We start from the raw sequence: 22,406 nt of genomic DNA, 5'->3' as shown, positions 1-22,406 counted from the left end.
TACGAATGTGTAAATAATATTGCATTTCGCTTTAGTTGTACAATTTATGCGATACCGCATTACTTGGTCATTTTTTAGTCAGTTTTAACCGTTTTATTATGAAGTAAAATTTTAAGGCCTATTAAAATCGGAAACAATTCATCTAAGAATTTGACTTTAGAGCTTAAAATTCTTTAAAAACTTAAGTTTACATAGTGAAAGATATCAACAGATAACATTACAATCATACATCATTATTTTTAATTTTCTTGATCCTCGTCAATTTTCCTTCAACTTGAACAGTCTTTGAAATAAAGACTTTTTGTTCATGACTAATAGATTGGTATGAGCTTACATTCGCATTTCGGAAAATCTCCTGACCACTCTCCGTCCTGTTGGCAGACGAGACTTTGCTCTCCGACTAGCTTGTGGCCCTTCTCGCAGTGGAAGTCGATGCTGGAGTGCACGTTGTAGTCGTAGGCTTCCATGTAACCACCCGCCGGCACTTGAGGGTCCGCGCACGATATCACTGGAGAAAAAAAAGTTACATCGTATGGTTAAGTTTTGTATACTGTTTAGTATTGATGATCTTTGAAAATTATTATGTTCTTAAGTTGTCTTCTTTCTCTTTCTTCGTTCTCATAAAGTTTATGATTGAATTGAATGCTTGACTTGCATGCAAGGCTTTATAATTTACAGGTACTAGTGTGCCCAATGGATGATTTTTGATTAACGATCCTATGCTTGAGGACAATATTACATTCATAAAAATCTATAGGCGATTGATTGATACGTTGGATAATAATAAACATATACCTACCTAACATTTTGCATATAAATACACAAACTCATATTCATAATAAAACCAGCAAAAGGTATTCCTAGCATTAATAATGACTTCTCAAAACTCTGTGTAAATACGCTTTCCCATTGTTTTTCAGTTCACTTAATTAGATGAACTTTTGTTTGGCAAACTTTACAATCTGTTGACCGATTTCGGATGTCAGCGCTCCAGTTGTACTAACTTCGTGGAAATAGTGGTGAATCGGGACTGACTAAATTAGTCTAAGCTAATTGGAGTTTCCATAACGCTAGTCAACTTAAGGCTCTCCTGCATATTGCCGAACTGAATTCCGATAGTTTCAATTACAGTGTAGAATCGTGTTAATTTAGATTCTAGTAGATTTAGCAATGAGGCGAGTTTAGTCTTATTCGAAGCTAAAAGAGCTTTTCTTTTTTAAACTACTTTTTTTAAGGAGTCGGTGCCGAAGCTGCTGACGATGTCACATCCTTGTATTTTTATACCGGAATAAAAGAAAATCGAATCTAATTTATCTAGTCAAGATGGTATTTTACAGTAGATAATTATACGATATGTACTTAGCGCTGTAACCTAAACCACATTGAACCGCAATTAATTGCCCTTCAAAATCAATATGGTAATATTAAAATTTGACAAAGAGCAAAATAAATATGTTCTTACATTCGCATGACGGTATATCATGGGACCATTTTCCATCTCGGTTGCAGGTGAGGGTGTCAGCGCCGTCCAGCCAGTAGTCTTGTTCACAGTTGAACTGAGCGATGGAGCCGTACGTCGTGGTGCCGTTCAGGAGTTTGAAGGAGCCCTTGTGGACCTGGGCAGGAGTGCCGCAGTCCACATACTTGCACGACGGAGGAGTGCCAGACCATGATCCACCCAGCGTACAAGTTACGCTCTGAAATGAAGGTTTTTTTTTTTAAATTATGGATTCAAGTGATGGATTGAACTTAGGTTATTCGTCGTCGGGACAAATTTGATACATTACGTGTAATACTGTCAAAATTAAATATTTTATTAACAATCAGAAGATGATTCACATAATTTTTGACAAAATAAGCCTAATAAATGTGATACACATTTTTTTTCTATGAAAGGTATTACTAGTGTTAATTTAGCACCTAAGTATATTAAACTGTTAAAAAACACGATAAAAAGACTAACAAACAAAGGCAGAAAGCTGTTTGTCAGATATTCCGTAATTCATAAAAAACGATGCACGAATAGGTACCTACGTTTCTTCCGTCTATCAACAAAAAACAGTAACACAATCAGATCCATAATATAGGATTTCAGGAAGTATCAAAAATATTATGAGTTTGCCTAAGGCTAGCGCCTAATTAGGAAAGAACCATTACAGGCCGATTGATAAACAAACTATCATCAATAACACCCAACAACGCTATATTGAAATCAAAACACAAGGAATCATGTATCAAAATTCCCTCTGTGCCAATAATAGTAACATTCTGATCGGATTATAGTAAACTTTCCTTGTATTATTAGGTATTCCTTCAATAGGTATGATGAATGGGTATAAAAAGAAAAAAAATCATTAGTCCCTCAGTTAGATAATTGAAAAGTATAAGACACGTATTTTTTCCTTTTTCAGAAATACTAGAATTGACAAAGATTAACACTGAACTGCTTTAAAGTTTAGGAGAGGGGGCTTGTGAAGTAACGATAGAGTCAAATTTATACTCAATCGTGACCTCACGCGTAAGTTTCATTCACTGTAATTTGGTCAATTTATGTTTGCGGGACAAATTAAAAAATACGTATCCATTATTATACAAAAAACTACAAGACTGCAAAAAAAATTGTCATCATCCCTATTTTAAAGATAGCAACAGTAAAATACATTGTATTGTGATTCATCAAAATAATAATATGATCACAAATGAAGATTTCCTCATGGATCTAAATATGACTGGTTAGAGTGAGATGGTTTCTTACAGTCTGTGAGAACGGTGCAAATGAACGAAAATACGCGATGCTACTAAACTGAACGGATTTATAGAAAGTGCTCTTTCAATATCAAAACCACCACATTCAGTATTATTAGGATCAAAAATTGCCGTTTCAAGATTAAGTACCATTCTTTCAACCAAACGATGAATCTAAACATTTTTAAACGTTTGGCGCCGTTCTGACAGCGTGAAAGTTGGCTTGACAGTTTCGCGATTGCGCGGGTCAGTTGCACGGGAGCGTGCATCGGGGGAAGATGTCGAACCTGTGCCAGCCCGCTCTCCGACTACTCCGAAATCTTACGAAAAATAAAGAAGAAATCGCGAAAGAAAGAAACCTGTTTCAAAACCACCAAATATTTTGTGTCTTTGTCAATATTATTTTTGATTGGATTATTTAGAACCAATAAAATGATTTATAATTTTTTTTCTATTTCTGTGACGTCATAAAATACCTTCGGCGGTACCAAATAACAATATTAGAAAAATGTTATTGAATGAATTGATCGGTAGTTTTTGCGGCCATGCAATTATAGTTTACTTTCGAAACTAAACGGTTAAGTAGGTTTTGCTAACTTGCTGGCCGTAATAAGGTCGACAAAGACCCACGCAGTAAGAGGACGGACTGCTTCACCTACTAAACTATGTATGATTTAATTAGTTGTTGAATTTAGAGAGCCTCATCAGTATCGATGCTCTTAAGCGTTATTGTGTAATGATATTATAGAAAATAGCCTCTACGTATTAGTTTCATTCTATCATGGAGGATTGTAAGTACTCAATATCGTAATTGATGTAAGTTAACATTTATGAGACTTCGAATACGTTGGAATAGTAAGGGTATTAGAAAAATAAAAATGACCAAAGAAGAAATAGTCCTTACCGGTTGTCCGAAGAGTATGAATCCATTTTGGCATGTGTAAGTTGCCAATGATCCGTCTTTGTGTCCATTCACAGTAACCAGGGCTCCAGTAACTGGTGGCGGTTCAGGACACCAGTCGAACAAGCATTTAGGAGCTTCACCGGTCCAGATGCCTTCGTCGCCGCACATGCGTTCCGGTTCGCCGACCAGGGTATAGTTCTCTCGACATGAGTAGACAGCTTTCGCTCCGTGAGTTGTTCTTCCGTCAACTATGGTTACGTCTCCATCTTGGATTGGTGTTAGCCCACCGCAGTTAACATCTATCAAGGAAAAAGTTTTTAATATTACGCTCAAACATTGATGAGGATTAATATGGACCACAGTAAACCGGTAGGTACTTACATTTACAGCTAGGGGCAGTTCCAGACCAAAATCCATCCTTTTTACACTCTCTGGTCTTGTCTCCGAGAAGCATGTGCCCTTCAGGGCACCGATATGCGATAGAAGCGCCGACCTGGTAGTTGTTACCTTCGATTGTGGTGTTCAGCAGTTTGTCAGGACTTCCGCAAGAGGGTGGCACTGGAGAAGATACAATAGATTATAGCTCCTGTATATAAGGTACATATTTGCTTGTATAGTAAGATACAGGTTTGTTCGCTAGCCTTGAAATTACATTCCAGAATTTAACAGAAAAGTTCAGTCTGTATATGTTTGTACAAATACTCGCTAGCGACAGAGCAGACGTTGTGACCAATCGTATTAGTATTAATTTATTAATAATGTTTTGTTGTGAGTCGCAAAGCAATATAACGGTGATTGTTTTACCTTCGCCGCCAACAGAGCTCCCTAGCGGTTATACCGAGTACTAAGCCTGATTGAATCGACCGCGACGACGACTTACGACTATTGAACTTCATTCATTATTTAAAATTAACAATAAACGATTGAATCGATTTGCGAAGGATCGCAGTATTGAAGAATTACTCAAAGTAGGGTCTAAATATACATATTTTACGATAGGTACAATGAGAAGAAGATGGAAGCCAATATACGATACTCTTTTATTAACCTTAGATAGGAAACAAATGAACTGTATAACAAAGCAAGATAACTGAACTCTTATTGCTGTGCTCTATATAAAACGTCGCTATAAAGAAACCCTCGGCTTCGTCTGGGTTATATGACTTCGGACGTCGTTTTATGGAAGTAAAGTTGCTACGTCGTGTCTATATGTACGAAGTCTCTTCATCATTTGTCATATTGCAATTAAAAAGCCTCTTTTGACAGCTTTCTTGACCTAATGTGGTGAAGGGTGGACGATACGGGATGCTGTTTACATACTAAGATAGTTTGACGTTCAAAAACCTTTACCTTGTAGCTCAAATCGAATAAAAAAAAATATTTTGTCTAGAGTACATACTTACTAATTCTACCTCCTTAAGGACTACTGTTGCAAATGTTAAAAAGAGACACCACGCTACATTGAGCATTGCGTCCCGCTTCTGCAAACGAAATTCTCTTTGCAAAAGGTGATAGTAAACCCCAAGAGCTTTGATGCACCGATTGAATATCAACGTCTCTGGCTTCAGAGATTAGCCATCTGTACTTTCGTACTCTTTGATTGATATTGAAAATTAAATATGCTCGTATTTTCATTGGCATTCGATTTATTAGAAACTAAGTTTATTATCCGCCCTCGCAGCGAGTTTTACATGGTATTGCAGTTGAATCGAGCATACCAAATCCGGGGTATTTCAATATCAAGTTGTGAGGGCGTCAGGAGAGCACGTGTTAAAGCTCACGTGTACTGCGGTCAGGTATTGTAACAAGCCGATGAAGCCGCGATTACTGAACTTCGGTAATGCGTAGTTCCACTCCTACGGTGGTTATGAAATTGATTGATTGAATTAAGAGAACAATTTCGATAATATTTTGAATGGCGAATCTTTGACATGAGAACCGCCATATGTCACTTTCACTTACATATGTCATTGAAGGATCGGACAGGATTTTTTTATACATACATAATGTATCCTACTAATATTATTTAAAACGTGAAAGTTTGTTTGAATGAATGGATATTTGTTACTTTATTTACTGAGTTTGTTTTTATCACCATTATATGTTCCGATAGGACCATTTTTGCGGGCGGAGCCGCTGGCATCTGCTCGTACCTTAATATTATTGAGAGATTGTTTTACAATTCGATTACGCTCTCTACTACGCATTGGTGGTTTCTCTTTCTATTACAGTATAGTCATATACCAGTCATTTCATTGTGGGATGTGTGGTTCTGTGTTCCTGATACAAAGGATAAAGAAACCACAATAGTTTGCTATTCGCTTTCATATGTGAATATTGCTTTACTTGCTATGCAAGTCGTTTATTTTGATCGAATCCTACTTATATTATAAATGCGAAAGTTCGTATTAATATTTGTTACTCTTTTACGCAAAACGCACATACATGTGTACCAAGTTTCTTCTAAATCCGTTTATAATCTGGATAACACAAATAATAGTTGATATGCCGAATTTACGTTATCATAGGATCATTTTCGGTTTGCAGAGAGCCCGCTGGAAACGTTGAAGATTCAAAGAAGATTTTTTATCTGATTTTTTATGCAGCAATAGTGTGAGTTATATTTAAACCAATGCTAGTTACTTGATAATATAGGATTCTAAAATACGAATCTGTAACATCGAAGCCACAGCGAGAAAGATCAATACTCGTTAATTTTTTACGAGACGAGAGTTCCTAGACAATGTTTTATCGGATCATTCGCATTAAAATAGTAAACTTCAAATGTACGGGAATGTTATTTCGGTTCGACAATTGATGTGACTTTGACTTGTTGTAGACTATATGTATTGTGTGTATTAGCAGTTATCAACTTAGATTAGATTTTGTTTCGTTGCAATAGAATGCCGCCAAATTTGGTTTGTTAACAAGCTAATCTATATCTACACTAATATATAAAGCTGAAGAGTTTGTTTGTTTGTTTGAACGCGCTAATCTCAGGAACTACAGATCCAAATTGAAAAAATATTTTTGTGTTGAATAGACCATTTATCGAGAAAGGCTTTAGGCTATAAACCATTACGCTGCGATTAAAAGGAGCTAAGATACAATGGAAAATGTGGCAAAAACGGGGAAAAATATTCAACTTCGAGGGCTTCCGTTCAAAAATTCCTAACTTACCTCTTTTAATCACGCGGACGACGTCGCGGGCAACAGCTAGTAATATATAATATCTTACTTGGTCTCATGTGCAGTCTTTACACGACAATAGCAGAAAATGCTGATCCAATAAATTTTAAACCTTTTTTCAAATATACTTGTACAATGTGTATCATCACTAATTTAACAAACAGTCAATTAACGGCCGCTTTCTATATTCGATCCCGAATCTAAGATTCCGATCAATCCAGATTTTACTCAATCCCTCGATTGAGCTTGAATCTGCATTTCATTAATCGATCTCGTCTCGAAATCCATCGAAAAAAAACGGATAGATCGCCCTGCTAAACGTTTTGTTTTACGCATGTGCAGAAAAAGTACTTCAGCGATTATTTATGAGTAAAATGGTGGCTTTTTTTCTTAAAGCTTATCTATTTTATGTATAATCACTAGAAATTGCAAAAAATACAAAAATAAAATATTGGGAAGTCGTAGCGGACAAATACTGTAATACTACCTCAAGATTAGAAAAAGCATAAACGACAATAAACGTTTATTGATGAGCAACGGAACGTCAGTCAATCAAAAAGTTGTCAGTCAGTTTGACATTAACATAATATATTTTAAAATCGCAAGTTTATTTGTTGTTTGTTTTTCCGATGTCTCATTTATAGAATAGAATACAGCGGTAATATTCGAGCGCGTTCAGAATAAGTTCACGCGCCATCTGTACAAGAAACTGTATGGGGTGTATCCTTTCTACCTACTCGTGGATCCCACTCTATTCTGGGCATGATTGGCAATAATCAACTGTATATGAGACGGGAGGCTGCACTGGTCGTCTACTTGGTGAAGGTGCTTCGTGGAGTGGAGAATCACCCGGAAGTATTGCAGCGCTTGAGTGTGTGTACCGGACCGCTACGTGTGGCGGCGGCGAAGCCCGCACCTACTGATAGTTCCTACAGCGAGAATATATTTGCTCGCCAAAGCACCTCTTACAAGAGCTCTCCACACCACCAACTTCTTCAAAATCAGACTGACGTGTTTATGTGTTTTAAATAATGTAATGTGTTTCAATTTTTGTTTAGTTTAAGTTCTTTGCTGTCGCATTAGGGTAAACCCTGTAATGATACTTCATGATTTTAAATAAATAAATCAAAACGAGAATATTATAATCGTTATCTATTCATTCCAGTATTACAGATATTGGTAAAAGTGTACTTAGTACACAAAAACTATAATACCGAAAGCAAAAAAGTTTAAGCGTCAGCTTATGCTTAGCAATCCAAAAGAAATACTGAGCGCTGGTCGTAAAGTACAGAACAACCACTCGATACCTACATCACAATCACAATTACAAATTTTAAGGACAGAGTTTGTTCTACTTCGCTGTCACTACTATCCCAGTCCGATAGCTGAGCTAATACTTCAAGATCGCTATCACTATCACTTGAAAATATTTCCATTTTAACAGATTTCTCATTACAATCCGTAAAAAATTGGGGATCGCAATTATAGATCAAAAACGTCAAAAATCGATTTGTCAAAACCAGAGATCGGTTATAGAAAACGCATAACTGTCACTTTCATACAAATACCAATCTAAAATCTCGATCCGCCCTCCCAAAGATAGATTGAAGAAAAAGATCGAGAAAACGATCCATGGATCGGTTATAGAAACACTAAAAGTTGTAAATGGATTCAAATGTCAATCTCGATCCGTAAATTAGGGATTGAGATCGAATATAGAAAGCGGCCGTATGTCTTTACCTCTACTTTTTATAATGACTACAAGTGTAATTACCTGTAGAATGATGTTTACAAATCGATCATTAACATTAAATTATAAATTACCATACGTAACGCCAAATCCGCAAGTCAAAACATATTTATAAACAACTAGCTTTTCGCTCGCGGCTTCGCCCGCGTCGACGTCGGTTATATCGCGTTTCCAAGAGAACCTTTCAAAAGTCCGGGATAAAAACTATCCTATTTTCATTCTTAAGGTCGACGCTATCTCTGTACCAAATTTCATTAAAATCAGCTCCGTGGTTTAGACGTGAAAGCGTAACAGACAGACAGACAGAGTTACTTTCGCATTTATAATATTAGTAGGGATTATAAATGGCAATTTATTCTGTTTTGCAAACATTGTGCATGCAAATTAGATGTAATAGCAATGCTTGGAGCAAGTACAAATTAGAGGCATTCGCTTTATGAATATTGAAATATTAGTTGTTAGTATTTTGTATCCTGTAGTTAGGATCTAGGATTGCGAAGTTTTACCGCAACCACTCCCTAAAGTTACAATAACATGTGGAAAACATTTAAGTTCGTACACCATGAAATAAAATGAAAGCATTTATTCTGCAAGTGGTGCAAGTATAATCATCACTTTTACATGTCTTTTTGAGAACGCTAGAGTCACGACTCCTATCTGACTACCCTGAGAAGAAATGTCGAACAAACTCAGCGGTCGCATACTCTTTTCAAGTCCAGACAATTTTAAAATACGATAAATTTGTAAAAAGCAAATGTAGACACTGTAGACTGTTATTATTTTTCTCGAATCGTTTGATAAATATATTGGCACGCAATATCAAATTATTATTTAACTAACTATACGAAGAATTAAAAAAATAATTGAAGGCTTAAAAAACAGTCAAGAATACTTGTTAATTTATATTTAAAGCGTAATATAATCATTCTTGTTTAAACATAAATGCAAAAGGTAGCGTCGCATGGAGAGAGCAAAGTGAAAATGACGGGAAACTTCAGTTATTTACTCTTTGGACTTAATAAGATCCTACGATGCGTATACAAGTTAAATAAGTTCGTAAATACTGTTTATTTTATGTAAAACTAGATATGTTTATTATAAATTAAGCTGAGCATTAGCGTTAGCCTTTTACCCCATAACATCACACGTTATATACATTTTTAAGTCGCTTTTTTTAATAGACTCCCGCACTAAGGTATTCAATTTTTGTATTTGGGCGGTTTTACAGATACCTGTTACTTAGATTTTGATATGAATGTACTGACAAATTACATGTATTTTTCGTAAGTATATCTAATAAGATATTGTTAATAATTACCTTATTATTTCATGAATTAAAAGAAGATATAACTAAATCCAATGAATGTCGATTTTTTTTAAAGTTAATGTCTTTAAAACATCCCCAATTGCATTTTAAACATCTCAACTTCGTCGCGGAGCTTGTCCGATAGCCGGGCGTTGACCTCGGGCCGGGGTCAATAAACTAGGGTTGTTACCGGCAGCTAAAAGGCACCGGTATGAAAAGGCACCTGCATTTTATTTGCACAATCCAATTGGTTTTCCATCTAGTGATGCCTAACTCGTGTGTATTGAATTTGGAAATGGTTTTTACTGGTTTTGTTTCAATATGTCATGTTTTTTTCAGTTTCAGGAAGTTTATTTTCCAGCGGGGTTGACAAAAAATGTGAACCCGCGTACCATGATTAAAGAAGCCTTTATTTTGCTGTGATTTACATTGAGAGTTAGTGTTACAAAATCATGATTAAATGATGCAATGGTTGTCGAAAGAGTACGACTCGCGACTCCGCCGCCGTCTGCTCATGAGTAAGCACTCCGATTGGATTCCAACCTAGTCGGGCAATCCCGATAAATACGCGTGAATACACCGTTGCATCATGTAATAATGAATCATTCTCACAATAGTTACTATCAAAATATAGTTCGAAAATCGCACATACCTTCGCGCCGCAAATTCGCTTCGCAACATTATAAAACGATATGTACCTATGTATGACACTCACGGTACTGGCAGATCCAGTGCAGGTAGTCCAGGTTGCAGCCGACGTCGTTCCACAGCCACGCGCGGCCACCGTCCAGCATCACGCAGTTCTGTTCTCCATTGTAGTTGTTCGGCTGGTCCTTGCCCCAAGTAGGTTTGGATATAAGTTCCCCTAGAAAATAAATGAGGTGATGTATAAGGTGGTGTTGTGTTAAAGGAAATTAATTACGAAAGTGGGTGGCTGATGTTGAAGTAAAGTTTAATTAAACTCGGGGTTCGATCTGCATATTTGAAAAAAAAAAACATTTATCAGGCTCCTTTCGAATTAGACCCAGAGAGATAAAATCAGGTAGGAATGAACTTTTATCAGTAGTGGGACATGAACGGCTAATAATAATCTTGTTGTGAAGACCCTTATTACACCAAATAGTGATTTTAAACTTTAACCTTCCCTCCTTAAATACAATTACTGATTTTCCACAATTACCAAACCTCACTCTAGTACTTTATGACAGCATCAACCTTTGCTGATGTATAAGAAATTGTTGTACGCGTGACAAAAACTTAATCACAGTATACGGAGATCAGCGATCAATTTCTAGCACGCGCTGTGTGCCCACGATATTTTGTCATTACTCATTTTGATTGCGACAGGTGAGTAATAAGGTTATCATTCAAATTCTGCGGGGATTAAAAATAAACTCTGTCTGGATATTTTCGAACGTAGTTACCTACTGTAAACAGACTTGAACAACTAGCTGATATTGGAAAATTGAATACGGTCGTAAAGGGATTCGTGGGAAAAATTCGCCGGAATATTAATTCGTTTCTCGTGTCATATTTTTTCATGTTTTTATTTTAGTTCAGTGCAGTTGACCTATTTTACTTTAGCTTCTTGTGCCTTTTCCAGCGAAAATGTCTAGTGGCACAAACTTTGAGACCATCGGCAAAAAAATTCAAAATGAATTTTGCAAGTGCAGCTGCTAAAAATAATCACTTAGATATACTAATTGATTAATATTATTCATGGATTCTATTTATTTTGACACATCCAATTTTCCTACTTAAATTTTATTTAGTTTCAAAATATCGCATCGCCTCACCATCAACCCATTTCCAAGTTCTGGAAGTGAGTCCTGGTTCCTTCTGCGCACCGATCCAAACCAGTTGTGTCTTCAGCTGCGGCTTTCTTCGCTCCAACTCTTGGATCAAGAAGCTCGATGTCGCACCCTGAAACAATGACAATTCAATTATATTTAATTTACCGCTAGCTTATGCCCTAGACTTCACATCATAAGTCTTCCTCTTGCCATGACACATATTTAAGACCAAAGAGCCATCTACGAAGACCAAATCATTTTACGTTCATTTATATAGAAGATTGATAACTCTTTTGGAAAACATACATGTAAACGAAAATTATAACTGTGGTCAAATAGATACGACATTTAAAGGAAGACTCACTCAGCCTGCTGTACAAAATTAAGTCAGTGAACTGTGAAAGGCGATAGCTGCAAATAAATAAATTTATATTTCTCGATAGCACTGTAAAATGTGTCCACACATTATTGTGACTACACATTTTACTGAGGTGAGGTAACTGGGGCCTTTTTTTCGCTGAGGCCATTGTACAGAATGCCAAATCACATTCATGAAGAATATATATGAAGTCACTAGTGTCGCTACGCCAAACCACAAGGTGCGATGTGTCGCGGGTTAGATTCCCACGAAGGACAAATGTGTGATCCACGAATACTTGTATGACAAAAACCTAAGAAACATGAGACTCATGAGTCTAGGTGTGTTTTCATGACTTGGGGTTGAATTTTCAAGCGGGAAATCGTTCAAATTTTAAAGTTTGTAAAAAAATATTGAATAGTATAACAAGTGTCATGTATATACATTCCTATTTCAGGGTTCGCACGTTTATTCATTTCCAAGGCAGAAAGAAACGAAGGTCTTACATAGGTTGTAGTGCAACTTATCTAAATCTCTGACTGACTTACATTCGACAGTCTTTTTCAGGTATATCCTGATCTTCATGTAATTTTTCCATATCACACTCAGAGAAACACTCTCTTATGCAATTTTTTTTGAGATAACTTACAATTAACAACAAAGTATTAGTATTTAGTAAACCATATACAAGCCTGTTTAAATGTCACGCTGAATTTACTTTTTGAATTTCTATATGAGAGTTAAACTCAACTTTCAAATGTCATCAACGGTTATACAAGAGCCCTTCAAAATCAATAAAACTCAATTAATTGTATAATAAAACTGTGTCCAACTGTTTACGATCCATGCACAGACGTATTGAAGCGTATTAAAATATCAAACGTGACTAATCGTGTATACAAAATAATTAAAATGAATCTACTGTTATGTAAGTTGTTAATAATTGAAAGAGTTTTGAGCTTTCTCTTGAACAATTATCGAGGGTTCTGACTACACCACGGAGTGTAATAGTCACCGATAACCACTTTTGATTTATGAGCATTTTTTGATTATTGTCAATATTTGACAATCTCTAAAGGTTCTTAAAGAGGTAAGTACGAGGCTCAAGTGTTGCCATTAATCTTGAAATCGTTCTTTAAATAATAAAGCTATCAAAATGATAGTTTTAGAGATGCATCTAAAAGCAACACCTTGTAACGTTCTGAAATATTACAACTTTATTCACACGTTTGTCTTTAACTCAATCATGAATTGACGTGGCGGTGGGGTTGCGAGTCGAAATCGTGACCGGACCGTCGCCGCGCCGTGTCACCTCATGATAATGCATCCGGAACTTCGGGCGATCCCGATAAATACGCGTCATTCATTTAAGTATGAATTTTACTCGCGAAAGCAATAAAAAAATGACGTTTATTTTTTGTCACTTTACAGAAAATAAATCGTTTATTCCTTCAAGTCATACAATAAACAACAACCACTTTATAAAATAATGGGAACACATATAAACAACGTATCTAATCTAAGATAATGTATAATCTATCTGAGTGCATGATAACACTAGATATTATCAGTTCATCAGTTAGCTTCGGCGATTCCGATCAGATGCGATGCGAGGCTGCGCACGAAATCAGATTAATCTTATTAGATAACAAAGCTTATAATGTATTCAGCGTAAGCTGAAAAGCAGAGACTAGGAATTCAGGCGAATATGCTTACTACGAGTATGATAATGATCATGGAATCCTGATTAAACCAAACCTCAACCCCTCTAGGGGGTGTTATTTGGCAGTTTGGCAGATCTGTCTGTCTGGCATCATAGCTCATTAAAGAATTTTATCTCATTAATCTAAGTCAAGCTGATCACCTACTCACAAAACGGATAAGACATCTACTGATTACAGTTTTATAATAACATAAATTATTATAGAATTCTATTTGACTATGTGTCAGTGATTTCCCTTGAGGAGAAACAAGTATAATGACGCGAGTGCATTGGACCTTATTGTACAAACAATATGCGGTAATGCGGTATCGAGTTTGAAATTTGCTTTGTAATAGGATGGCGTGCGGCATTTGTTTTGCTGAAGGTACTTTCGCGCCGGTAGATAGTAATGTTTTATTACCAGTTCCTCATTTCTGCTGAGGTGAGGTCTGTGTAGGCTGATTGACCCAATTTTTTATCTTCCAAAATCCCAAAAAAAGCTTCCTTAGCTGTTTTGGCTATTTCGGACTGTGAGAGGCAACGAAAATTCGAATGACTTACCTGAAATCCATGTATAAGGTCTCCTCCGTGAGACTGGCATTGCTTTCTTGCGTCATCAAAAGACATTCCTTTGGCAACGTTGAATTCATAGCAGTTCCTCGAGAAGGCAGCCAGTTCGATGTCGGCTGACGCACCGGAGGGAGCGCAGCGGTCGTTTGAGAATTCTGACAAAAGAATACCAAATAGTTAGATACGAAAATAAAATTTCGAACTGAATTTATTGCCAGTATGGTATATAAAAATTAAATCCAATTAAATAAGTAAAATAAGAGAATGCCGAAAAAGAAGTATTCCTTTAAGAATTTTTATTTAGAACTCAGGATTTGTACGTTCACAAATTGACCTTCTCAATACAAAAAAAAACCTTTCAGTCATTGTATGGTGTCACAGACAAAATATTTATTACATGTCAGGTGTAAAATCTTTTTCTTCCATTTTTTTTAAACGACACTGTATGTCTTGAAATTTGTTGTTAGCAAGAAGTCTGTTTTTACCTTCAGTAGTGAACACTTCGACTTCACAGAGAGACAGGGAGCCCTCGACTCCCACGAGCTGCAGGAACACGTGTTGGCCGACCAGCGGCCGAGCGCACGTGAACGTTTTCGTAATACCCTCATCTGAAACAAGCCCATGTAACTGCGGTCAGGATTAATAGCTCAATCGAATTCCCGAGCAATAACCAGTAAACAGTTCATTCGGGAAAGTGTTTGAACTGCGATTATGGCACGTGGATGCAACGGGAACAGACTTAAAAGTAAATGCTTTCGTTTTCCAAGAATTTGAAACTCAGCGGGCGAGAAATCACGAGATTTTCTATTACCTTTAAAGTTCACTTGTAGGTGTAAAAGTTATGAAGTAAGTACTGCAAGTCAATTATTTTCTCAGGTGCCTTTATTTTAATTTGTTGGAAACTGTTTAATCCCTATATCTCAACGCTATTCTAGGGAACAGCTGAGGCTAGATCACGCATTTGTGGGAGGAACCTGCATCATACTTCAATATCACTTATAGTTAGCGTAGTGACTTATAGTACTCAGTTATCCTTGGAGTCTAAATTTGGACTTCGTTGTACATAAGTATGTCAGGGAATAAGAAACTTCTGAGAATGTTCATGTAACCGAATATGATGAACTGCTCTAAATTAGGACAAAGATAGTTACGGGTCAAGAAAGATCGTGAGATTGGAACTTTGAATATATGAAGGGATCTAATGGTTAGGTTTACATTTTATTTAACGGATTAAAGAGAGGCCTTATTTTGACACTGTCTAATGTAACTGTCATAGCGTTAGAAAAGTATGACTTGGAAATTGATTATTTAAATTTCAATGTAGAGTTAAATTTTAGCCAGGAATATTATTTGTTAAGTTTGGCACATTTTGTTTTTCGTAAGTGCAGCGATTTAAAGTTAAGACGTGGGGTGACTTGCTTCGGTGTTTACCATTATATTTGCATGGCAGCATCATTGGATAGTCATGTAACATCATCCTTTTTTTTAATTCGGTTTTTAAACAGACTTATATTTATAATTTCCTAATTAGTGAACCATTATAGATTTATACTTTTCGTAGCCAGTTAACACCTTCTACTCCAAAATGGACTTTGACTATATTTAAAAAAATTGTCTATTAAAGGTTGTTTATATAACAGTTATTATTTATAAAGTCGCTTCTTACTAAACAATTGACTGTGATTACATGCTCGCATAGTTGCGTGCGCGCCGTTTCGGGCGACACAATGTTACGCCATACTTGTCGTTTGTTTATAGATAATTATTTTTTTATGTTTTAACCAGCAGATTTGGCGAATATCGTTCTGCCGAGCTGATTTGCGAATCTAAACCATCCGGAGAGCCAAACCCGACGATCTTTGCAGGAAAATATTTCCTTTTCAGTCAAATCAAAAACTAACAGTAGATATTTTAAACACTACTGCTTCGCATCTTTCTTATCTCATTATCAATTGTCAAAAATCACCACTATGAATTGTAAAATCAGGTGATTGCCTTTTGGCTGAAACTCAGAAGTGAAGTAAAAGCTGTCACTTGGAGAAATTAGGGAACTTACAAACCTATTGAGCATGATGCCCTAGAACTTTAGACCTTGGTAACGGGTGGATGGCAGGCGCAACAAGCTGATGCCTAGGTAATCTATTGATTATGGTAATTCTCCTCCTTGAGCAAGATCTTAGTTTAGTAGTTTTAAAGCGTTGAAACCTTAAATAGCCTTTCTTTAAGGTTATGAGTATCATAATACGGCGTTCAAAGATTTTCTTGACCTAGTTTTAGGTGCTTGTACAGATTGCACCGCTTGTTGTTTTGTTCGTCTTGCTAAAGGGCGTTTTCTTTCAAGTTTTTCACAAATAAATAGTTTTGTAGAATTCGCCGTCTTAGTTCGGAACTCGTGTAAACTTGTACCTGATGATGTAATTAGAAATACTTGAGCTGCGAGAGAGCACGCGCTGATTCTCCACGAGTTTCAATATTGTTCTCTGAGTTATCACGGTTGTTTGCAATTGCAAGAGCGTACACGTGTTGGTCAAAACTCGAATATTGGCTTCCTTGGCCATTACAATTAATGCTTTAAATTCCCTTAGTTAAATACAGCAATTGCATAATAAAGAGGTTTATTTAACAAGTTCAGTAGCATCATCCTTTTTTTAGATAGTAAAATACAGATAGTAAAAATTGGTAATTCATAAGTTGTTAATTTAACTTTACATAAAGTTTTCTTATTAATGAAAAACTGCCTTTTTGGCAGGCCGCTTGTTTAAGTGTTGTTTATGTAAGTTTTCAACTAGTAATATTTGAGTAGCGCCTCAACAGACAAGAGAGCTTTGGAGCGTTTTACGAAACTTTTCAAGCAATGTAGCGTTTATAGTTTTTACGGGAAAAAGCAGGCTAACTTTTCTTGAAAAAGTAAAACTGTACAACGTCAGACTTTAATGTCTAAGTGAAATATTACATCATAAAAATAGAAGTGACTGTTTATGTGAGTAATTAATATGCGGTTATAACGTCCCTAGGCAAAGTAACAAAGTTATATGTCCTTTCTTATAAAATAGAGGTGAGGAGAAATCGTTTGAGACCCGGAATCCAAATATTTTAATCTGAAATCTAAATTTCGTTTAGAGCTAGTAGCTAGTAGTGCCCGACGGTGGGACATTTTTAGGCTGGTATTATAATTATAATTTAATTTTAAATTCACTAGGCAAAAATACAAGAATTTTTGTTTTTACAGTACCTACGGTGTCACTGTGTGATAGTCAAAGGCTGGTATCATAATAAATTGTTACTCGAAAGCTCGTCAACATAAACGAAGCGACATGAATGTGGTTTTGTAAATTAATTAATTATCGGTGCATTTTAAACTTCATCAAGTACGGACAATATTGACAACATCAAAATGCAGACCACTATGTTTCATGGTTATTAAAATTAAAATCTATCTCGATTTCAACCGGCTTGGCATGAACTACAAAAAACTGTGATTAAACAATTAATAAAATTACAGATCACCATGTATGACACAAAAAGTACCATTCAAAGCGAGAAAACATCTTAATTACAACGATAGAAATGGTTTTAAACAATAGTAGCAATTACACAATTTTCACGGGATTCCGTACATTTAATTACGCTTCGGTGTAAGTAACTCATCTTAAACTATTGGCTGTGGGAATCTTCATTGTCGCCAATAGAAACCGTACTATGAGATAGAAAGCAGAAGTCAATTTCGCGAGCTATCCGCTTACGCAACATACATCGCCTGTTTTGTACGACTGTTGATATTTCAGCGTTATTTAAAAGCGGTAATGGATCGTGTGTAAGTGTAATTTTTAGGTTTTATTATAATTAAAAGCGGTCTGTTTAAGCAATTGCCGAGACTGCCGCATTTTCTAGGTGATTGATGCGCATGGTATGACTTTCACTGATCTTTCTGAGAACAATTGAAGAAGATATGTTTTATCTGTTGAGATCGCGGTTCATCTATTGTTTGTGTTGATGCATTTGCTGCAGTATTGGTTTGATAAATTGTGTTTTTTATTTTCTGAGTATTTGTCTTCTTCAGAACTAGAGACTATTATTGCTTTAAAGATTCATTTCCTAAGTATTTATGGTTACGTTTGAAGTTTCTTAAACGAAATGACTTACTACTTTTATACTATTACTAGCTGACCCAGCAAACGTTGTTTTGCCGAATATTTATTTTCTAGTTGTATGTATTTTTAATGCCACAGTATAAAAAAATAAAAATAATCAATTTTGACCAAAAAATATTTTTTTTTTTAGTGTGAGCAATCCTTAACTTAGGGGTTTGAAAAATAGATGTTGTTCTATTCTCAGACCTACCCAATATGTATACAAAATTTCATAAAAATCGGTTGAACCGTTTCGGAGGAGTACGGTAACTAACATCGTGACACGGGAATAAGATACATATACTATTTTTTTAAATTGACGATGAAGTTGACGACACAAGGCATAGGTAACCTCATGAACTACTGCACTGATTTTGATCTTATTTTATTCGTAAATGTAACCATAATACAAAAAAGAACAGCCAGTCAGCCAGTATTTTTTTTAAACAATAAAAATGAAAGTCGAATCAAGTGAATAGTTACGATAACATAACAAACAAAACGTCTTAACTTACGTAATCTATACCCACGATTCGCATAATACATTTAAACCAGTTCCCATTAACATTAACCGTATGTTCCATTCCATAGTACATCATTAAATTACTTGGCGTCAGTTAAAAAAACAATGGCAAGTGAAGTGAAAACTTTACGTAATCAACAATGTTTATAATTTTACCTCATTATTTTAATGTGAGATCGACCATGTGTGAAGAATAGCAACAAGTGTTCCGATGGAAATAATGGAAAACACCGTAGCAAGTTTAGCAAGGCTTTTTTCTTTGTTTGTAAAGCTAATGAGTTTAAGTTACGTTGACCGCGCGACGGCGACAATATGAATTTGTTTTTATTTGATTGTACTTTCTTAATTAAGCGTCAGTGGTATTGTAAAAAATGTTTATGCTTGCGCTGAACGCCTCTTGTTGATGTAGGAATCCTTTTTTTAATTTGGATGTTTTAGAGACACAGTATTTAATGGACAAACAGACAACGGAGCCTCAGAAATAGGGTTCCGTTTTTACCCTTTAGTTAACCCTATAAAATGTATTATGTTTTGAGAATAATTGACGATTTAGTGTAAAGGTTAATTAATAAATTAAATTTAGAGATGCAACTATGTGCATAATAATGCAATCTTTGAAACCCTAGTTCACATAAATACTTAGACCTTTGTTTAGTCCTAGCTACCGCATTAGGTTAAGTAACCTGTAATGGTAGATTAGATTAGATTAGATTAGAATATTCTTTATTGTACACCATGGAATTACAGCAGTGATTCTTAATACATACAATGTTAGGGTACAATGGCGGTCTTATCGCTAAAAGCGATATCTTCCAGACAACCTTTGGATGGACAGGAAAAATATCAGTATGTACAGAGGTAGGTGGTGCACTATTGTTAAAAACATGTAAAGGTATACATAAACATACATAACATAGAAATAAGAAATAAAATGAATACATACAATAATCAGATAATCAGTGTTTAAGATGACTTTAAAGAAAGGAGATGGTCTTTTACCAGTTTTTTAAAGGTGCTAAGTGTCTGAGCCTTTCTGATTGATGCAGGGAGTTTGTTCCACAAGCGCACACCTTGCACAGTGAAAGACCTATCGAAGAATCCTGTGGAGTGAGGTGGCATCTTAAGTCGCAAATTTTCCGATGACCTCAGGCATCGTGAATGTGTGTCATTAAGGAACTGGAAACGTTCTTTGAGGTAAATGGGAGTTGAAGGACTAAAAAGAGTACTATAAAGTAATGAAAGAATATGCGCATTCCGGCGAAGGCGAATAGGGAGCCACTTGAGCTTCAGACGAAATTCAGACACGTGATCATATTTGCGTAAACCAAATATGAACCTAATGCAAAAGTTCTGAAGACGCTCAAGTTTATCTAGCTGTGCCTCATTTATATCAAGATAGCTGACATCAGCATAATTGAGGATGGGAAGCAAAAGGGATTCCGCAAGTGCAACTTTAGTGGCAGTTGGTAGAAAGTGACGAAGTCTCCTAAGCGAACCAGCCGAGCGAAACAATTTTTGACCTACCTCTCGAATCTGTTGGCCCCAAGTGAGATTTCGGTCAATGTAAATACCCAGATTCCTGACTGTGTGGCTAATTGGTACTACAGCACCGTTGAAAATAATCTGGGGCAAGTGCGACCAATTAATTCGGGAGGTAAGCCTGGAACTGCCCACAACGATGGCTTGCGTTTTCTCAGGGTTAAATAGTGTGATAATTAAATAAGAAATAAATAAATATTTGTATTTTTAAGTTGTCTAGCAGAAGAACTTATGGGCTAGAAAAAAGCACGTTTTTAAGAACAGGAAAATAAAGCGAAAACACAAAACATGTTTACAACTCTTTAAGGGCTATTATTTAATTAGAGCGGCCGTACACCAACAGTACAGAGACATCGCTACATGAATAATATAGCGCCGTCTTGCTTCCACAACAGTATCGTTCTTGTTTTGAGATATGATAGTACAGGGAATGGGTCCCTGTCGATCGTCTTGTAGCTTGGTATTAATACAATCCCAATCCGGTACGTTGTCCTGATCTAATCTGATATATTATAAAAAAAGGTTTATGCTACTTTAAATTCTATTTCAATAGTATTTGAGGGAATTTTTGTATGATTTAGCGGGAAAAAGGTAATGACTATGATAGAACTTGAAATTTACGTTTTTATTTACAAACATACGTTTTGTTATAATTCCCCGCTTTAGTTTGCTTCTTATGTATCCGCTATACGTCACACACACTGGCTAATTAGTCCAAGAACTATTGCGCGCGGTCGTAACATCGTACAACGATCAGCTGTCCATCGAAGAATGTAGCCAACACATTATGAAACAAACGAACGTCTAATTTCCGAAAATAATAAAATTAATTATAATTATCATTGCCAGTGACCCTCAATTTTAGTATAAGTATGTAATATATTAAAATGTATATGTAAAATCCGCATTTTTTAAAGTGTAACCCTTGAGAGGTGATGAGAAATGCTAGTGTTTCCTTTCGTGCGATGCAAGGGCGAAAGCGTATTGTATTCCGGTTTTGTCTATGCAACGGAAAAAGCCTTGATTTATATGAGCCTTTATTATATATTAATAAAAAAAAAACATTTCAATTTCGATCGCAATTCCTTTGATACGATATGCTCTTTTGTTTTAAATGTTCCTAGTAAATGAAAAGGAAATATGAATTCATTATTTTAAAGCGTGCGTCAAAAGAATACTTCGGTTATTGTCCAGTTCTATGACAACGTGAACTCATATCGAAGCGAACTCCACTTTACATTGCAAGCGCCCCGCTGTACAAAAGGATTATCCTTCAGTATTTTAGAAAATTGTTTTCTTATTTACATTATGAAACCGAGCGACATAATTTCGAGGAAGTCTTTAATAGGAATAAGCAGAAATAAGTGAACAACGAATAAAACAAGTTTCCCATTAAGCTTATATAAAGTTGAAAGACTAAGGACCAAGTTTCTGAAGCTGAGGACGATAATAATTGCATTTTCCTCACAATTGACCGGTGAATGAGAGTCACGACGATTCGCAGAGTTTTTCACAATGCGGTTTGAGTTCCACAGCGTTTATCGACGCAAAAGAAACTACAACTCGAGACGCGACTTAAGAAGTTTTTAAGTTATGGCAGAAAATGCAACGTGCGAAATTATTTTGTTCTCCGTTGAGACGGTGGATGCTTGATGTTGTGATACAAATATACGCAATAGGTCCATGCTTTTTGTTCACTTAAATCAGTAGCTTTGGCTTAAAAATAAGTAAGTTAAAAGGAAATTAGCTTCGAATTGAAATATGACTCAATATACGTCTATGTGGCCATGCATTTTCTAAACTATGTTGGGGTCGGCTTCCGGTCTAACCGGATTCAACTAAGTAGCAGTGTTTTGCGAGGAGCGACTGCCTATCTGACCTCCTCAACCCAGTTACC

At 36.0% G+C, this 22,406-nt stretch overlaps 1 protein-coding gene across 1 annotated transcript in view; it reads right to left on the bottom strand.

Annotated features, from left to right (window-relative positions):
• Positions 1-22,406, bottom strand: part of LOC113508525 (CUB and sushi domain-containing protein 2) — a 150,564-nt gene that overhangs the window by 22,742 nt on the left and 105,416 nt on the right. Inside the window, exons 5-12 of the mRNA XM_026891624.1 lie at positions 14,803-14,925; positions 14,309-14,472; positions 11,691-11,817; positions 10,610-10,759; positions 4,031-4,207; positions 3,650-3,948; positions 1,463-1,697; positions 335-508 (exon numbers count right to left, since the gene is read on the bottom strand). Coding sequence (XP_026747425.1) covers positions 335-508; positions 1,463-1,697; positions 3,650-3,948; positions 4,031-4,207; positions 10,610-10,759; positions 11,691-11,817; positions 14,309-14,472; positions 14,803-14,925 — 1,449 coding nt within the window. The remainder of the gene's footprint in view (positions 1-334; positions 509-1,462; positions 1,698-3,649; positions 3,949-4,030; positions 4,208-10,609; positions 10,760-11,690; positions 11,818-14,308; positions 14,473-14,802; positions 14,926-22,406) is intronic.

The sequence above is a fragment of the Trichoplusia ni genome, chromosome 1 (genome assembly GCF_003590095.1).
Source record: "Trichoplusia ni isolate ovarian cell line Hi5 chromosome 1, tn1, whole genome shotgun sequence".
Taxonomy (NCBI): Eukaryota; Metazoa; Arthropoda; class Insecta; order Lepidoptera; family Noctuidae; genus Trichoplusia; species Trichoplusia ni.
This window is presented reverse-complemented; position numbering and strand designations above follow the sequence as displayed.